Here is a 16,209-nt window from a genome sequence, read left to right as displayed (position 1 = left end):
CTGATGTGAAGGTTTTAATTATGATGTGAAAAATGTAAACAGTGAAAATGTCCTCAAACAGCTCACCATTCATAGAAACATGTGCTGGAGCTGTTGTATAAATTCAATTCAGCTGTCAACTCTCCCTGTTTGACATTTGTAAAACTAGTATTAGTGTTCCTTCTAAAACTTTTACTGCACTTTTTGCACTTTCACTGAAAGTAGAGTTTTGTGACTTGTCAGCATAAACACTGCTTGTAAGTATAATATTTTCAACCTTGAAATGCTGAACAGAGCTCAGTTTGACTGGGGATTTCGTTTTTCCATATCCTGTGGAGATGTTAAGTTTTCTAACAGTGTTTTGAGACAGATTTATTTCAGTTTCAGTGAAAAAGTCTCTTAGTAACACAGAGGGACCGTGCATTTTTAAAGTGGTTGTGGTTTAAGAGGACTCCGCATATGGCAGACAAAGGACAGTTACTCTGCATAAACACTAGATGGTGCTCTAAGACAGCAAAGACATGCTTTCTCCTCAGGTCCTCACATAAGAAGGATGATTTTTATTTCGGTTCCACATGCTTTATTGATCAAGCTACAATGGAACCATGTACTCTGTGGTGTGTCTGATAATTTATTGAAGTACGATGTGGGATAACTGACAGTTTTCTTCATGTCAACATGTCTGTTCATATCACTGAAACAGAAAAAAACTTTCCTCTTCCTCTCTCCTCCTCTTCTTCCCATCTCACTCATCTAATTTCAGTTTTTATCACAGCCCCCCCCCCCCTTTTTTTTATTCTCCTTTTCTTTCAGTCTAAATTACACTAAACATTGACCTAGAACAACAACCCATGGTTACTGCGTAAAGTTAACCAAGTATTACATCTGTGCTTTTACTGACCACCTCTGGGCCAGTGGTTGTGTGTGTGTGTTTTATTTTTCCTCTTTTCCACTCTTCTTTTCCACTCCTCTGTATCTTTGGTTATGTGTCTGTATGTAGATGCCAAAAGAACCCATTTATTGTGTTATTGTGGTTGTTTATGGCTCATGTTAATTTCTACTGGTTATAACCAAATGGACACTGAGTAATTTTGTGAGTTCTGCGCTGCGTGGAACTGTTCTGCTCTGGTTTCTTCTGCTGGGCTTTGTCATCATGAGTTTTGGGGTTTTATTTTAGTCTATGGTGAGAATGTAAAATTTCCTTCTATGCTCTTATTTCAGATTTTTTTTTTTTAAATCAATCTACTCTTGACTCATGACAATGTCTGAAATTGGTATGATTCCAATTCAGTTTGCTTGTTTTGTCTGATTATCCATAATAAAAAAAAAACAAATGAGGAAGCGTCCATTCTCTTTATGGCCAAAGGTGTGAAAAGCTGGACTAAGTGAACTATTGATATGTTTGGATAAAAAGTGACTTGAATATTAAATCATAGTCAGATTTATTGCAGATTAATTTTCTGTTGCTGTTTGTCTTCCGTTTGGTCTGAATGTTTTACCCCCCCACCTCACCTGTGACTATTCTGCTCTGTTGTACTTTAGTGGAGTCGTTGTGGGTGTCGGCAGGTGGAGCTCCATGCTCTCCCATACAAACCTTCAGGAGGGTCCAGGACACCCTCAGAGAAGCACACTGATTCACACGCGCGCGCGCACACACGCGCACGCGGCTGTCAGGCGTGTCAGAGAGGCGCTCGAGCCTCTGCGAGTTGAGAGAGAGCGTGAGGGAGAGCGCGCGCTCTGGAGCCAGTGTTTCACCGGCAGCGGGACCGGACAGACTTGTGCGCGTTAGTTGGTGTTGTGTGGCTGCTTGGTGCGGTTGTTTTATGTGTTTTCTCGCCTCTATAAAATGGGATTCTGACAGCAGCCGGGCTGCGGGCGCCGCCGGCTCCTCCTGACCGCAAAATGAAGCGTCTCTGTCGGAGACTGGCGGTGGCCGTGGCGGTGCTGGTGTGGCTGGGGGCGCTGGTTTACCTGCTGGTGCTGAGCCGGAGGAGGCTGCCGGAGCTCGGTACCGGAGCAGGGGGAGGAGGAGGAGGAGGAGGAGGAGTAGCGGGAGGCGGAGAGACAGCGTACAACCAGGTGAAGTAGCGATCTTATCACCTACTCTAACTACTGTGTCTGCGCACGGCTTAAACTGAGCGTGTGTCCAAAAGAAAAATGGCTGTGATGTCGCTGTTGGACTTCCAGTGTGTCTGTGGAGTTCACAGCTGTCACACTGGGGCTTCATCTCATGTAGGAAACCCTGAGTATCTCAGTGTCCGCCGGCAAAGTGCGCCAGTGAGGGGTTGCACTGACATCAGTGACTGTGTTTTGGGTGTTTAATGGCGCTTATTTCCCTTTAGAGAAAGGTACTTTGACTCTGTAATTTTCTCCCAGATCTCAAGGATAAATTTTGATTCAGTGGTGGAAAAAGTATTCTCGAGTCTTGAGCAGTATCACAACAAAGAAACTCGGTCAATTACCAGCAAAGCTCCTGTGTTTGAAATTGAGTGAAAACAGAAGAATTAGCAGTAAAATGTACTTTGGGATAGTAGATGATGAATGAGTATATGTACTTAATTGTTGGTCCTGGTACAACAAATGGATTTGATCTGATTGATTTTTCAGACTTTTACACAGTTCGAAAATTAATTTTTATGCATCTAATTCAATGATCTAAAAAGTACAGTTTCCTTTTGAAATTAGATGAGTTAAGGTAAGAAATCTGACAAAACTCAAACCCCAAATGTAAACAAATACAAGAACTAAGAACTTAATTCAGGTAAATGAGTAAATGTACTTCATTATTCATTATTCCTCCTTCGAGTGTTTCTTCCATTAGATCCCAATGCAAACTAAAGAAAGGCGGCTATGTTGTAACTTAAAAACTTCATTTTCTGAAGTTTTGTCTTTGAGCCTTTCCAGGATATTCTCATTTTTTCCTACAGTATTCCTGTCTGTAGTTGCTCAGTAGATCATGATGTAACACTCAACTTGCTATTTTTTTTATTTCCTTTGATAATACTGTATGTACTTTACCTATATTACCCTAAAATACACCCATACATCCACTACAGGCTCTCTTATAATTGTGTAAGCTCATTGTCAGATTGCTGTGGCTCCTTTGAAGATAATTGGGCTCATTTTCGACCCGGCTTGGTGTCAGTGCCCAGTGCTCACTGCAGGATGTCTGTTATGTAAAAGACCTGCAGCATGTTAGCTGTGGCTGGTGGGATAAACTGTATTGATCCTGCCTCTCGCACCTTGTTTCATTGAACTAATAGCACACACATATGCAAGCTCGAAATCCTCGAACAGCCCACATTTTTGAGACAAATCCATGCAGGCAGTCTTTGCAACCACAGGCATTATTAGCCCATCTAAGAGTGATATTGTATGTTACTGGATTATTGAAGGTTTGATTGTATGAGGCTTCACATGAACAGCAAAGGGAAAGTGAATTACACACGGAGAATAGCAGGGGGTTCTGCTGCCACTTATTAGAATAATGAAACTTGCTTGTACCAGAATCTGAATTTATTTCTTTATTTGTGAGTCACTCTGCACTAAAGGCAAAATCCACCCAGTTCAGTGTACTTTAATGGCATGAGTTTAATGCATATTTCCAAGGCATCAATACAAAAGATTTTTAGATGGAAAGACCATTGTATAAATGTGTGTGTGTGTGTGTGTGTGTGTGTGTGTGTGTGTGTGTGTGAGAGTGTGTGAGAGTGAGAGGGCTGCTGCATAATCAGCTCCTCCTCCACCGCACACCGAGACTCAGCAGTCTGTGTCAAGGTGACAAGTGTTAATGTAGAGACAATAGAAATACACAGAGCTGCACATAAATTCTGATAGCTCTTCATTCAGCTCGTTGTGTTCCTTGTAGTTTCATAGAATATGTACTTCTGTGAGTGTATATGATGATGACTAATTCATAGTCAGATTTGTATGCTTTGATCAACAGCATGTTGTGGCCTCTGACCTCCCTGAGCTCCTCGTTAATTCATTAATGGTTGCGTATGATGCCTGCGATCTAGAAACTGAAACTTAATCTGGTGTTCTTTGCAATGCGAGTCATTTTGGATAGGAGCATCAGTTAAATGACTAAAATGTAAAATGCAAATGCACATCAGTCACTGAATGAAGGCTTTTAGAAAGGTCACAGCACACAGCAGAAACACACATTACTGTAAGATCACCTGCAGTTAAACGCATGTGATGAGTGTTTTCTTGTGGCAGTCTGAGTTTGTGTTGGTTTTAGAGCTACGGTTGTTTAAAAAGAGTCTATATGTCACTTTGGTGAGTCCCTAACTTTTCGTCTAGCACCACCATCAGGTCTAATTCGTTTGCTAACACACTAAAATACTGTGATCATGGTAGAAATTATACCTGCTAATCAGCTCTGAGGCCTTGGCCACATGTATACGGATATTTTTAAAACTGATACGCCCCCCCCATTTATAAATAAAACATTCTGTCAAGACCTATGTTATACACAGTATCTCCGTACACATGGGAATGCAAAAACAGGCATGCCTGGCCAGCAGGTGGCGATTACGTCTGCATCAGCGATACGTTAAATACTAGAGAAGAACATTCTGAGCGTGCGTAGTGAGCTTATTTTCCTTTAAAATCACAAACAACAATAGTAGCTAATTATTGATTTATTTGTCGTTGTTTAACACCTTTCTAGCACATGGATTCACTCACATGCACATGTTCACATGGATACACAGAAACTGCAGCTTTGAAAAATCTGCACTTTAGAAGGCGATTTAAAAAATCTCTTGTTTCATTTCCCTAAAAGTCTTGTTTCTCAGTACGTTGGAAACACGAAGGCAGTCAGGTCAGGCAATCAAAACCAAAGACAAGCAGGCAGGACAAAACTCGAGCGAGGCTGAAACACAGAGGGTTGCAGAAAAGTCAGCTACATATACCTACTAGGTGTGACGACTACTGGGGAGCAGCTGGACAGGCAGGTGATGGGGTCGGGTGGTATGGTGGAACCTCTGCAGCGGCCTCTAGTGGACAGGTAAGGGAAGGCAGAATGACTGGTCAAAATGTTAGGCAGAGCTGCTGCCTCCCACTCAGTTGCTATGAGGAGTGGCAAATCACTTGACAGCGAGATCAAAGGTGGTGAGGGATGTGCAGGCAGAGCTGAGTTAAAGTTAGTTTATAAAGATGGTCAAAATCATTCGTTGAAGATCTCAATAAAATCAAATTAATTTACAAAATGACTGCAATTTGGGAGAAACGCAGCATAATTTGTGAAAAATAGAGAATCCAGTCACTAACAGTATCATAATTATGTGTCAACAAATCTTTTAAGACATCAGCAATTCCTAAAGACGAGCCACACTTTGTCTTAATGTTGAGGCTCGCATTAAATTTGTATGAGTAGGAGGTGTTTTTCAAATGGTGGATAATTCAGACATGGAAGCTTAATCTGCTGTTTCTCTCATTGTAAGTTGACCGGATAAGATCCTCAGCTAAATGCCTGCGATATGAAATTTGAAATGTAATTAAAGTACTTCAGTAGAAGGGGTGGAAACAGCTGCAGCCACTTAACTGATCAGGAGAAGAAGGGGAAAAAAACTGTCTTGCGTGGACTTGTTCTGTGAGATGTGAGCCTACGAGCAAATGAGAGAATGTGTGTTCTCGAGTGAATCGCTTTCAAGTCAGGACACACATGCTGTAACACACCTCTGCTAATACCTGTGCCACATACAGACCTGCCAACTAAATCCTACAGTTCTTCACATCCACTGCAGAATCTGTCAGCAGCTACAGGCCGCCTTGTATCATCATCACCAGGGACACAGTCTGTTCCTTTCAGAAACAGAAAACCCAAATTGGGCCGTTTCTGTTTCACTGGTTTATTATTCAAACACAAGTTAAAACAGGATCAGTGAGATGATTCAACCTTAATTAGAGAAATGTTCAAACCAAAAGTTTCTCTAAAAACATGGAAGACATGTCTGCTGAGTTGAACTTAACAAAAAGCAGGATGCTTGGTCTAATATCTCACATTTAATTGGATATATAGAGGTTAACACTCTCAATGTTAAAACCCAACAAATGCCTGTTTGCCGTCTGAACGTATGCTGCATACAGGCAGTCTCCAGTGTTGTGTTTGACCTGAGTGCAGCAGACCTCATCCTGATATGTCCTGTCTCTTGTTGACCAAATAATATGAGAAACTTGTGAGCCCCAGGAACTAACTTTGGAGAACTAAAACTGTAACTGCTTGAAACTCTTTTATTTGAGAAGCCACGTAATGAGATGACAACACAGAGTCATCATTCTGCCCTTTATGTATTTATTGTTGCGTAACTAAAACTGTAGCTGAACACAAGAAAATATTCTCCACTCACATTTTTTATGCTTTGACTAGTCGTGAAGTCTGATACATAACATTAATACTACTCAGTACAGTAGTAAGTACTGTGTGAATGAATGCTGCACACACATTTTTCAGTCTTGAGGCTTGTGTTTGCACAGTGACTTTCAGCACTGCAGACTCCACTCCGATAGTTCTTGGCTCATCATGAAATCCACCTGTGCAGCCGGGACTTTTGGACAAAAAACTAAGACCTGAAAACCCAAACTGAAACAAGGTTCAGGTAGCCTAAATGCATGTTGTCAAAAAGGTTCCTGGAAAAAGCCAAAGGAAAGGAAACTTCAACAAAACTTGTCACTCTGTGGGCCAAGTCTAAACAAAATCTCAGTCACAATTGCACAGTTGCACAGGTTTCCCTGCAGACACCACCATATGTTTCTGTGATTATGCATACTTGTATGTAATCAGGTGTTGTTTACATGGGCTCTTACCTTCATTATTGGCCTGATTATAGTATAATCACAGTATTAAAGTGCATGTACATGTATCCTGGTTGTATTTGGCAGCTCACAGGTGAGAATGTGCAGAGGTGGGTAATGTGAAGCAAATTGTAGTTCAGAAGCCACCAGTGGATAAACCTCCAGTATGTTAAAAACAATCAGCAGGTAGTTAATTTCTCTTTGAAATATCCTTTGAACGTATAAGCTACATGTTTCTGACTGCTAGAACAAATCTGCCTCTTCAGCTCTGAATAAATGCAGGGTGTTTGCGTGCGAGTGTAAGCCAAGACCGAGGATGTGTGTTAGTTTTGTCAGCAGTACTCGTGGCACTGTGCACTATTCAAATGCTAATGCAGAATTCCCATTCCTCACAGGATTAGCCTGCATTCCTGTTTACCTAGCACGCGACTACTTCCTGTACAAGGCATGGTAGTCCTGTACGCATGTGTGTACACACACACACACACACAGAAAAGCTGATATGCAGGATCACACCCTCATCTGCATGTGCACACAGGAAAAATGGTGTTTCTTGCACAGAAGCAAGAACACACGTGCACTGACACACACACACACACTGAGAGAGCCTTTGAAGCAGGGTGGTAAGAGTGTGCCTGTGTCCTCAGGCAGGTTGGCAGGGGATCTTTATGGAGTTTCTGCCTTCAGAAGTCCAAACATGAGAGGAAACAATCTGTTGGTTCATTGAATACTGAAGGACACCCTCCCTCTCTCTCCCTCCCTCCCTCCCTCTCCCTCCCTCCCTCCCTCCCTCCCTCCCTCCCTCCCTCTCTCTCTCTCTCTCTCTCTCTCTCTCTCTCTCTCTCTCTCTGTCTCTGTCTCTCTCTCTCTCCCTCCCTCTCTCTCTCTCTCTCTCTCTCTCTCTCTCTCTCTCTCTGTAATAGATGAATGTCAACCATCACAGGACAGGTGGTGATCACATTCAAGCAGGATGTCCTGTATGATGAACCAGGCAGAAGTGATTTGATATCACACAATTTTAGTTATTACTCTTAACTACAGTTAAGATTCTGCCTTTAAGAAGAGAAGACAAGAACATTGTTACCATAAACCATCTGTGTGTCTCAGCAGATTGTTCTGGTGTTCAGTGTAACTCTTGTGGCTGACTGCTGCCAGTATTGCCTGACACATTGCGAACACACCAGGCTGACTGTTGGTTTGTTGTGTTTTGTTGGTGAGTGCTCTCTGTAACAGCCACAGCACAGCTCCTCAGACTGATTTTAACCTTTAAAAATCTGTCAAATCAGCCAAGGGGTGCTTATAATCAGCTCAAAAACTGTTCAGGTGCAACGCTGTTGAAAAACTCCAAACCATTTTGATTTGGATTAAATATTGTGTATAGTTTAGCCCAAGTTGGTGTTTTTTTCATTGGATGGGCTGACACATTAGATCACACACATTCATACTGCAGGTTCAGGCCTGTGTTGGTTTAAAATGTGAAGTATTTCCATTGAACATAACATTTTCTTGTCAGTATTAAAATGGCAATACTTAACAAAAGATAAACTGACTGTAATACATTCTGGTGATTTTCTCACTCCACATCTACACACAGACTAATGTGCAACAACTTGCTGCAACAGATTTGACTGTGTCTTAGATACATATTATGGAGAATATAAAGAGTTAAATATGTGAATATTCATCAGTTTGTCAGGTTGTGAAGGTTCTGTTCAGGGATGTCAATTCTGGTTAGTTTTTGCTTTCAGTAGCCTGACACCCTTTTACCAGTCATCACCCTTTTAATTTTTTAGCTAAGGCGCAGGATGGACTGCATCTCCCAGTCAGCACTGAGGTGATGAAGTGACGGGTGGTTGTGATGTAGCTTTCCTTTGTGAGAGTATCCAGCAGTCAGTGGTCACAGCTAGTTCGTCTGCCCTGTCTAGCTTGACTTTTAGTTCATCCTTTTTCTCGTTTAGTTATTGCGTTTAGTTACAGTAACCCCTTGTTGGTATAACATACTTGGGCTCAAGGTACTGAACTTGCTCTTTAAATCCCTTGTCCTCAACCACTATTGGGCCTCAATCATTTACCACACCAGTGGGGTGATGAACGGTACTCCTCACCCTTTGTCAACGCAGTCAGCCATTGCTTGTTCCTAGTGTGGTATGTGTCTGTGCAAAATACTACTACTGAACTGAAAGTAGCATCTTGCAGCTTACCTTTGACTGTGTTGCCTTTCTGGAGGAAAGGAAATTTTCACTGAGCTTCATTCAGCACACACTGCAAATTAACCCTCACACCAACACGTGTAACTGGTCAAAAAATATTCTTGGTGGTTTACTGATAATCAGTCAATCATTGACATCCCTTATTCTGTTCTGTGTGTATTTAGCTTGGAGGATTTTTTTGAATTTGCATTTTGTCATTGTGCATCAGTGCAAAATGAGTCAATTTCTGCTTATTAAGGAATTGCTCACCCATTGATCATGATAAGTATGTTCTTTATCAGTGGGTGATGATTTAAAGATTTTGTCTGTCAGTCTGTAATAATGAGTTAAATTGAAATATTTCAGGCTGAAACACTGCGGTGGCTGCCGGGCTCAGGCTGGGGTGAATCAAGCGCTGGCAAAGACTTCTCATACATCCTGTAAAGTCATGTAGTCTGAAACTGGCTTGTTGACAGACAGGTGAAAATATAAATATCTCATTCCATCCAATCTCTTTTTCTATATCTCCTTCCCCGTATGTGTCTGTGTGAATGGCTGAGATTCACACAAGGCGATTAAAGCAGATTTATAGAGATGATACATTAAAAAGAGTTACAGTGAGAATTGGTAAACTACAAACTTGTGGATGATTCTTTGAACTAATGTATCGAGCAGGTTTCTTTGCAGCTAAATCTCTTCTTCCATTTCTTACTCTCTGTCTCAGTTTCTGTCTCTCGCTCTCGTTTCTCGAGGAAACAAGATCGATGCTCCAATCTGTGTGCTCGCCTTGTGTATCACAACGCCCAATCGCTCCACAATGTCACAAGGAAAACACACACACACACACACATACACAGTATGCTGCACAACACCGACACGTTTACACACACTGCGTGCACACGCGCAGTTGAAATTATTCATTTCCCCATCATATGAAATGCAGTTATTGTTCCTTTCTCCTTCCCTCTCCCTATCAGGAGGTATTCGCATGGACAAGAGGAGAGGGAAATGAGTTTTCAGAGCGGCTATAGCCAGCTCCCAGGGAGGGAATAATAATAATAATGTTTTATATGAGGTTCTCTGTACAGCAGGGCCCACAGGTTGGCTAACTAGACTGGCCTCTGGCACCGAGGGCCTCATTTGTGAAACACGCTGGGGAAATGAACCCATCTGTGGTTCAACAGCTACAGCGGCTGATAAATCGCAAAAGTCACCTGCCAGTTTTACACTTTTGGCAGCCAGAGTCCATTTTGGACAAATGCAAAAACAATCATCTGCCAGACTCAGTATTTAAACAACTGAATTTTACATGATGTTAAGTGTTTATTCTGTTCAGAGAGTTCAGTCCAGCCTTTTCAAGCATTATAAGTGGTTAAATTAATGAAAATTTAAATGGACTATGGGTTGCCGGAGATGACAAATGCCACTAATAGGTGATTAATAAAATGTTCAACTGAACACATTCAGATATAGCATTTCATTTGAAGAGAACATGAATTTCTTCCACTAAGCCAGTAACATCATGTTTCCTTCTGCAGATCATATCAGTTGTTGTTGGTGCTTTAATTCAAGGCCATAGTTTGCACAGTTAATCCAGTTTTAGTGCAAACTCAGCACTTCCTACAGCTGCTTCATACAACCCCAATTCCCAAGAAATCTGGACTGTAAAACGTGAATAAAAACAGAATTGAATCATTTGCAAACAAACTGTGTTTCCTGACAACAGTTTTCTGAAGTGTCTGAGTCCATGTATTCATCTCTTCATCCAATCATGTCTTCACAAAGTGGCGAACTTCCATCCTCACATGTAAATGACGGAGCCTTTCGAGGAGGCCCCTTTCATGCCCAATCATGATACTATCACCTGTTGCCAATCAACCTGTTTACCTGTGGAATGATCCAAACAGGTGTTTTTGGAGCGTTCCACATCTTTCCCAGTCATTTGTTGCTTCTGTCCCAACTTGTTTGAAATGTGTTGCTGCATCAAATTGGGCAACCTGTTCGTCCCAACTTTTTAGGAATCTGGGTTGTAGTTAAGTCGGTGAAGCAGTTTTGTGCACATAAGTTACGTACTTCTGTACGGTTTGAGCTTATGATATTAATTCATGTTAATATGAATATGCTACTGTTCTTGATCTTGGTGTTGTGCACTAACAGACCTAAAACATTACCAGGAGTCTGACAAAAGACAAGGAGATGTCGCTGTGAGAACTACTGTCCCTGAAACACCTTGTGTTGTGTCTCTAGTTGATTTTATGGCCATTTGCAACATAATTAATTACACCTGCACTTTTCCTGCTATGACTCAAATTCAGTGTATAAATTATGACCACTTGGTGTTATTATATTGATAATAATAACAATGTTTTGCCAATATAATGAGTTGATCAGTGTCAACTGAATGTAGCTTGAGTATCATTTTGTGGAGTTTACATGTTTGTTAGTTTTCTCAGGTCCCTCGGAAACTCTTTATTTGTTTATTTGGTTTTAACAATATCGAGAAGCTTTATTATATAAGGAACCAAATGCGGCAGCGTATAGATTATAAAGCATCTAGCTGAGTTGAGTTTGCAGCCCCTGTTAAGGTTTTTGAATAGTGAGTACAGCATTATGCAGAACCTCCGGGAAATCTGAAGGGCAGAGGTCTAAGGTTACCAGACGGCAGGTCTAGCTAAATGTTACGATGGTAGAGATGTACTCATTGAGGAGATGACGGATAAGTAAGTAAGGAGTTTTAGACACCAACTCCAGTGATTTCTTGTTTTCCTTCTCCATGGCATTCAGCTAAATGAACAGTCGCAGTGATATTATACACAGACAGGCAATTTGCAATCACTGCACCGTTCCAGCATTAAGAAGCACGTTTCTCACAAAAGCACAAGAAAGTGTGTTTTGCATTTTTTTCCGTCCTCATCCCTTCCTCCTTTATAAATGATTCAGACGATTCAGAAAAAACAGCAAGAATCAGCATAAATGGGATTTTTTTTAAGTTGAGGATGCGGCATAATCAAGCATCTTTGACTGCAAATTATCTGAGGATAGTGTGTGTGTGTGTGTGTGTGTGTGTGTGTGACAGACAGATAAACAGGCATGGAAGGACTGAAAGCAGCTGATAAGTCTAGCTTTAGGATGGCTTCATCCAGTGTCAATAAATCACAGCTGTATGTGTGCTGAAATGACATTCATACCCATTTCATTTATGCTATAGTGATATCAGTATCATATGTGTAATACACACACACACACACACACACTGTGTCTGTGTAAATGAAAAGCATTCACTGGAATTGAACTGCCAGTGACAAGACATGCACCGCTTTGTCATGCTACACAACACATGCTTTACACTATGGCGTGTGTGCGTGTGTGCGTGTGTGTGCGTTCATGTGTGTTTGAGAGAGGAAGAAAGAGAGTCTGTCTTCCCATGAATTTTAGCAACCAGTCACTGTCAGCTTTCCACAGTGACCAGATTTTTTAGGACAGCTTCCTTAATCGGGTGTAGGGATTAAGAGAAACCAGCTGCTGAAGAAACTAGAGTTACTTGGAATATTTTTTTTTTTTTTGCATTAAGAAATAAATCCAGCTGTATTTATTTCATAATGCAGAATTTGGGTCAGATCTGTGCTTCTCTATTGATGCAGCCAGATCTTTGACCTCTGTATCAGTTTTCTGATTCATATTTGTCAACATTTAAACCCAGAGACCTGAGGATCTTAATGCACAAAACAGTATCAGTATTTCTGGTGGCGTATGGTGTAACTAACATTATTAGACTTACAATATAAAGTTCATCTACCTGTTCAGAGATATGGAGTTTGGAAGGAAGATATCTGGTTATTGACCTGTTCCTGTTCCATTTTCAGGTTGAAACTTTTACTTTAGGTTTCTGCCAGAATAGATTTACTTTAATTTTCAAAAAACACATTATTTTTCTCATACTGTCCGATGTTGCAACACTTGTTCTTGCAGTCAACAATAGAGCCGTTCCTGTGCTTAGCTCTGAACTCTTAGCTTTGTACTGGCCCTCGAAGCAGAAGTAAATTGGTTAACGGAGCGTTTTCACCAAATTTCCATCAAAAATAAAGTTAATCCACTGCGCTTATATTCGGATGATAGGAGTAGAAGAAGACTTGGTTCCTGCAGCCAACAACAGAAATTGACTGCTTTGCTCATAACGTTACCTTTCACATCTTCGTATGGCAACGGCAGACCATGAAGTGGGCGGGACGCTCAGGTGAGGTGGAGGTGGTGCTGTGCTACATAGCGACATAGACAAGTAACGGAGGAAAAGGCTGGACTACTGACAAGGTGTTTCAGGTAGTTCACGAACAGAATTTTCTGTGGGAGAGAAGAACTCCCTTTGGCGTGGACTTTGGGCTTTGACACTTGCAGATGTTTTGCATGCACACAGAAGCTACATAACACACTAAAGCAAAGGGAGTAGCCCAAAAAGCAGAATATGGCCTCTTTAAACTCCTTAAACCTGATTTCTGCAAGTAAACGGGCTACTTTTGCTCATGTCAACATAGTCAAAGAGAGGAAAGGATAATGTGTGTGTGTGGGAGGTAAAGGGAGTGTGTGTGAATAGGGCTGTCATTGTCTGCTGCCATTTGTGTGAAGCTGTACGTGTGTGAGTGCTGGTGTGAAAATTGTAATTCTCACCTTGATGCATGTAGGATTAAGCCATCAATCTAGTTTATAGAGAGCGGAGGGTAAAGTGAGGATAAGGAGAGTGAGGGAGAAAGATAACAGAGAGGGAGGGAGAGAGGGGGAGGCGGGGGGTGAACCAAAGACGAAGAACTGAGAGAACAAGATGAAAAATGTAGAGAGAGAAGAGAGAGTCAAAGAAAGGGGGAGAAATGAGAGAAAAGGAGGACAGGAAAGTGGAGAGAAAAAGAAAATGATATTGAGAGAGAATAGAGAGGACGAAGAATAGGAGTGGCGGAGGAGGACGAGGAGGAGAGCGTGATGCAAGATGAGAACAAAAATGAGAAAGAAGAAAAAATGGATAAAAGACAGAAAAAAACAGGAAAATATAGAAATACAGAAAGGGTGGGAGGAAAAGAGAGACAAAAGGAGAGAGAGAAATAGCCAACGCACACACACCACACAACAAGAAGAACAACAGTGAGGCGACAGGGAGCAAATGAACTGGTTTAAAGCAGACAGAGTACAAGCTGTTTTCGCTGTCGCCAGTCATTTGTGCTCAACGTGTCATTTCTTTGCTCAGTACCAGTTACAGCCAGCCTCTCCTGTCACTGCCTCGATGTTAGCACAAGCTCGTATCCATGCTGCTGCAGAACTGCATGGTGGCTTTGACTATTGAGGTGAAACGTACAAGAGGCCACTTAGCTGAGCCACATTTTTGTCTCTTGCATCCTTGTTTGAGTCCGTCAGGGTAAGGACATGAGTGGACACATCACACAGGTCACACGCAGACTCCCAGATCAGCCATATTTCATTTCATTAAAATGAAAGTAAGCACACCTGAAATGTTGGCTAAAATGCCTCATTGCTTGTTAAAGCCGTAGACACACTATTATGATACAGGCTAACTTGGTGAATTAAATGTTTTAATAATTGATGGATATGGAAGCTAAAACTAAAGACCAGGTTGAGTTCTTTGTTTCACTATCTGGACCAAAACTCAGGGTAGGATTTTTATTTAAAAAACAACAACAACAATGTTTAGACTCATTGGAAATGAATCTCAGTCAGTCAGTCATCACTTGTAACCCACTAAAAGTGTGTGGTGGTGTCAGTATCTGCAGAGACCCTGCCCTCTGCCTGTATATTCTTATTATGCTGTGTTCAGGATGTTTCTGGGCAGTGGGTGTGCAGTCCCCAGCCAATAACAGTGTGCAGAGTGTGAGGGCAGGACTAACAATATAGCGACCAGGTTGAGCTGGCTAGCGGGGGCCATCTTCGAATGTGTTCAAAAACCACAAGTCCTGCACAGTCTGGCTTTAAGTCTGACTCGAGTCGGGCTGTCAGGTCTACAGCCATGCCTTTGTAATCTCAGAACTGAAGCTTATTCATTTGCTGCACAAACTCCTGTTGGTTCAGAACCGTCAGCTTCACGACGCAGGAAACGGTCTCTGTGTGTTCTGCTGTCTATGCAGGCGCCATCAGCACAGTCGCTCTTCCTGGCTGTCGGTGTTGTCAGTGCTGGTGTTGTTGTTGGGGCTAATAGCAGAGATATCCTCTCCATTAGCAGTTAATCTCCTTGCCAAGAGAGTGAAGAAAGCAATATTACCAGGAGGATTTAAACAAGCGCTCCTCTATCTTCTTCTTCCTCCGCCTCTTCTTCCTCCTCCTGCTCTACTCCCCTTTGAAAACTCAAATCTTTCCTTCTTCTTCAGCAACAAAGACAGAGACAGGCAGACACACACACACAAACACACACATATTATTGTGTGTTACACGACCGGTCCCACTGCTTGTGGCCAATAAAGAACGGGATTAGATTGAACACAGAAATGAAATAAATATCATGTTGAAATACACACACACACACACACTAACACACACACACACACACACACACACACACACACACACACACACACAGTTGCCTTCTAGGCATTTAATAATGAATCTGTGTGTGTCTTGTGATGTTGTCCTTAAGTAAGTGTGAGAGTGTGTTTTCACAGAAAAGCCATTCTTATTAGTTTTTTTTATTACTTCTACTGTTTGTTGTTTGATAACAGTGCACCATGTGTGTGTATGTGTGTGTGTGTGTGTGTGTGTGTGTGTGTATTTCAACATGATATTTATTTCATTTCTGTTGGTTACCTGGGTTTAAATTCCAAAAATATATTTTCTTTGAATGAGGAAAGCAATGGTGAAAGAACGGGTGACAAGATATGTGTGTGGGTGTGTTTCTGTGTGTGTGTGGACATATATTAGTCATGTTGTGGCGACATAAATCGGTTCACAGGCAAATTGTGGGGAATTGCCTTCATGCTTTTTTTCTTGCTTCTATTTGGTGACAAAATGCAAGTAAGTGTAATGAAAATCCTGATGAACTTTGGCTGAACACGTTAAGGTTAGGGTTAGGCAAGTGGTGGTTAGGGTTACATAAGTCTATGTAATGTCCTCTGTGATGGAAACATGACTGTGTGTGTGTGTGTGAAAGAGAGGGAAAGACAGAAAGTAAGCGTGAGAGAGAGGAGACAGAGAAATAGAAGAAAAGAATGAGCACATTTTGTATTTTGTCGCTTCTTTTAAGTTTGTTTTT

General features: G+C 41.5%; 1 protein-coding gene across 1 annotated transcript in view; it reads left to right on the top strand.

Moving 5' to 3' along the window:
* Window positions 1–1,810: 1,810 nt before the first annotated feature.
* The window catches only part of galnt14 (UDP-N-acetyl-alpha-D-galactosamine:polypeptide N-acetylgalactosaminyltransferase 14 (GalNAc-T14)), a 140,391-nt gene continuing 125,992 nt past the window's right edge, over window positions 1,811–16,209 (top strand). Inside the window, exon 1 of the mRNA XM_041958603.1 lies at window positions 1,811–2,058. Coding sequence (XP_041814537.1) covers window positions 1,882–2,058 — 177 coding nt within the window. The 5' untranslated portion in view covers window positions 1,811–1,881. The remainder of the gene's footprint in view (window positions 2,059–16,209) is intronic.

This window comes from Chelmon rostratus, chromosome 18 (genome assembly GCF_017976325.1).
Source record: "Chelmon rostratus isolate fCheRos1 chromosome 18, fCheRos1.pri, whole genome shotgun sequence".
Taxonomy (NCBI): domain Eukaryota; kingdom Metazoa; phylum Chordata; class Actinopteri; order Chaetodontiformes; family Chaetodontidae; genus Chelmon; species Chelmon rostratus.
The sequence above is the reverse complement of the archived record's forward strand: the minus strand, read 5'-3'. Positions and strand labels throughout refer to the sequence as shown.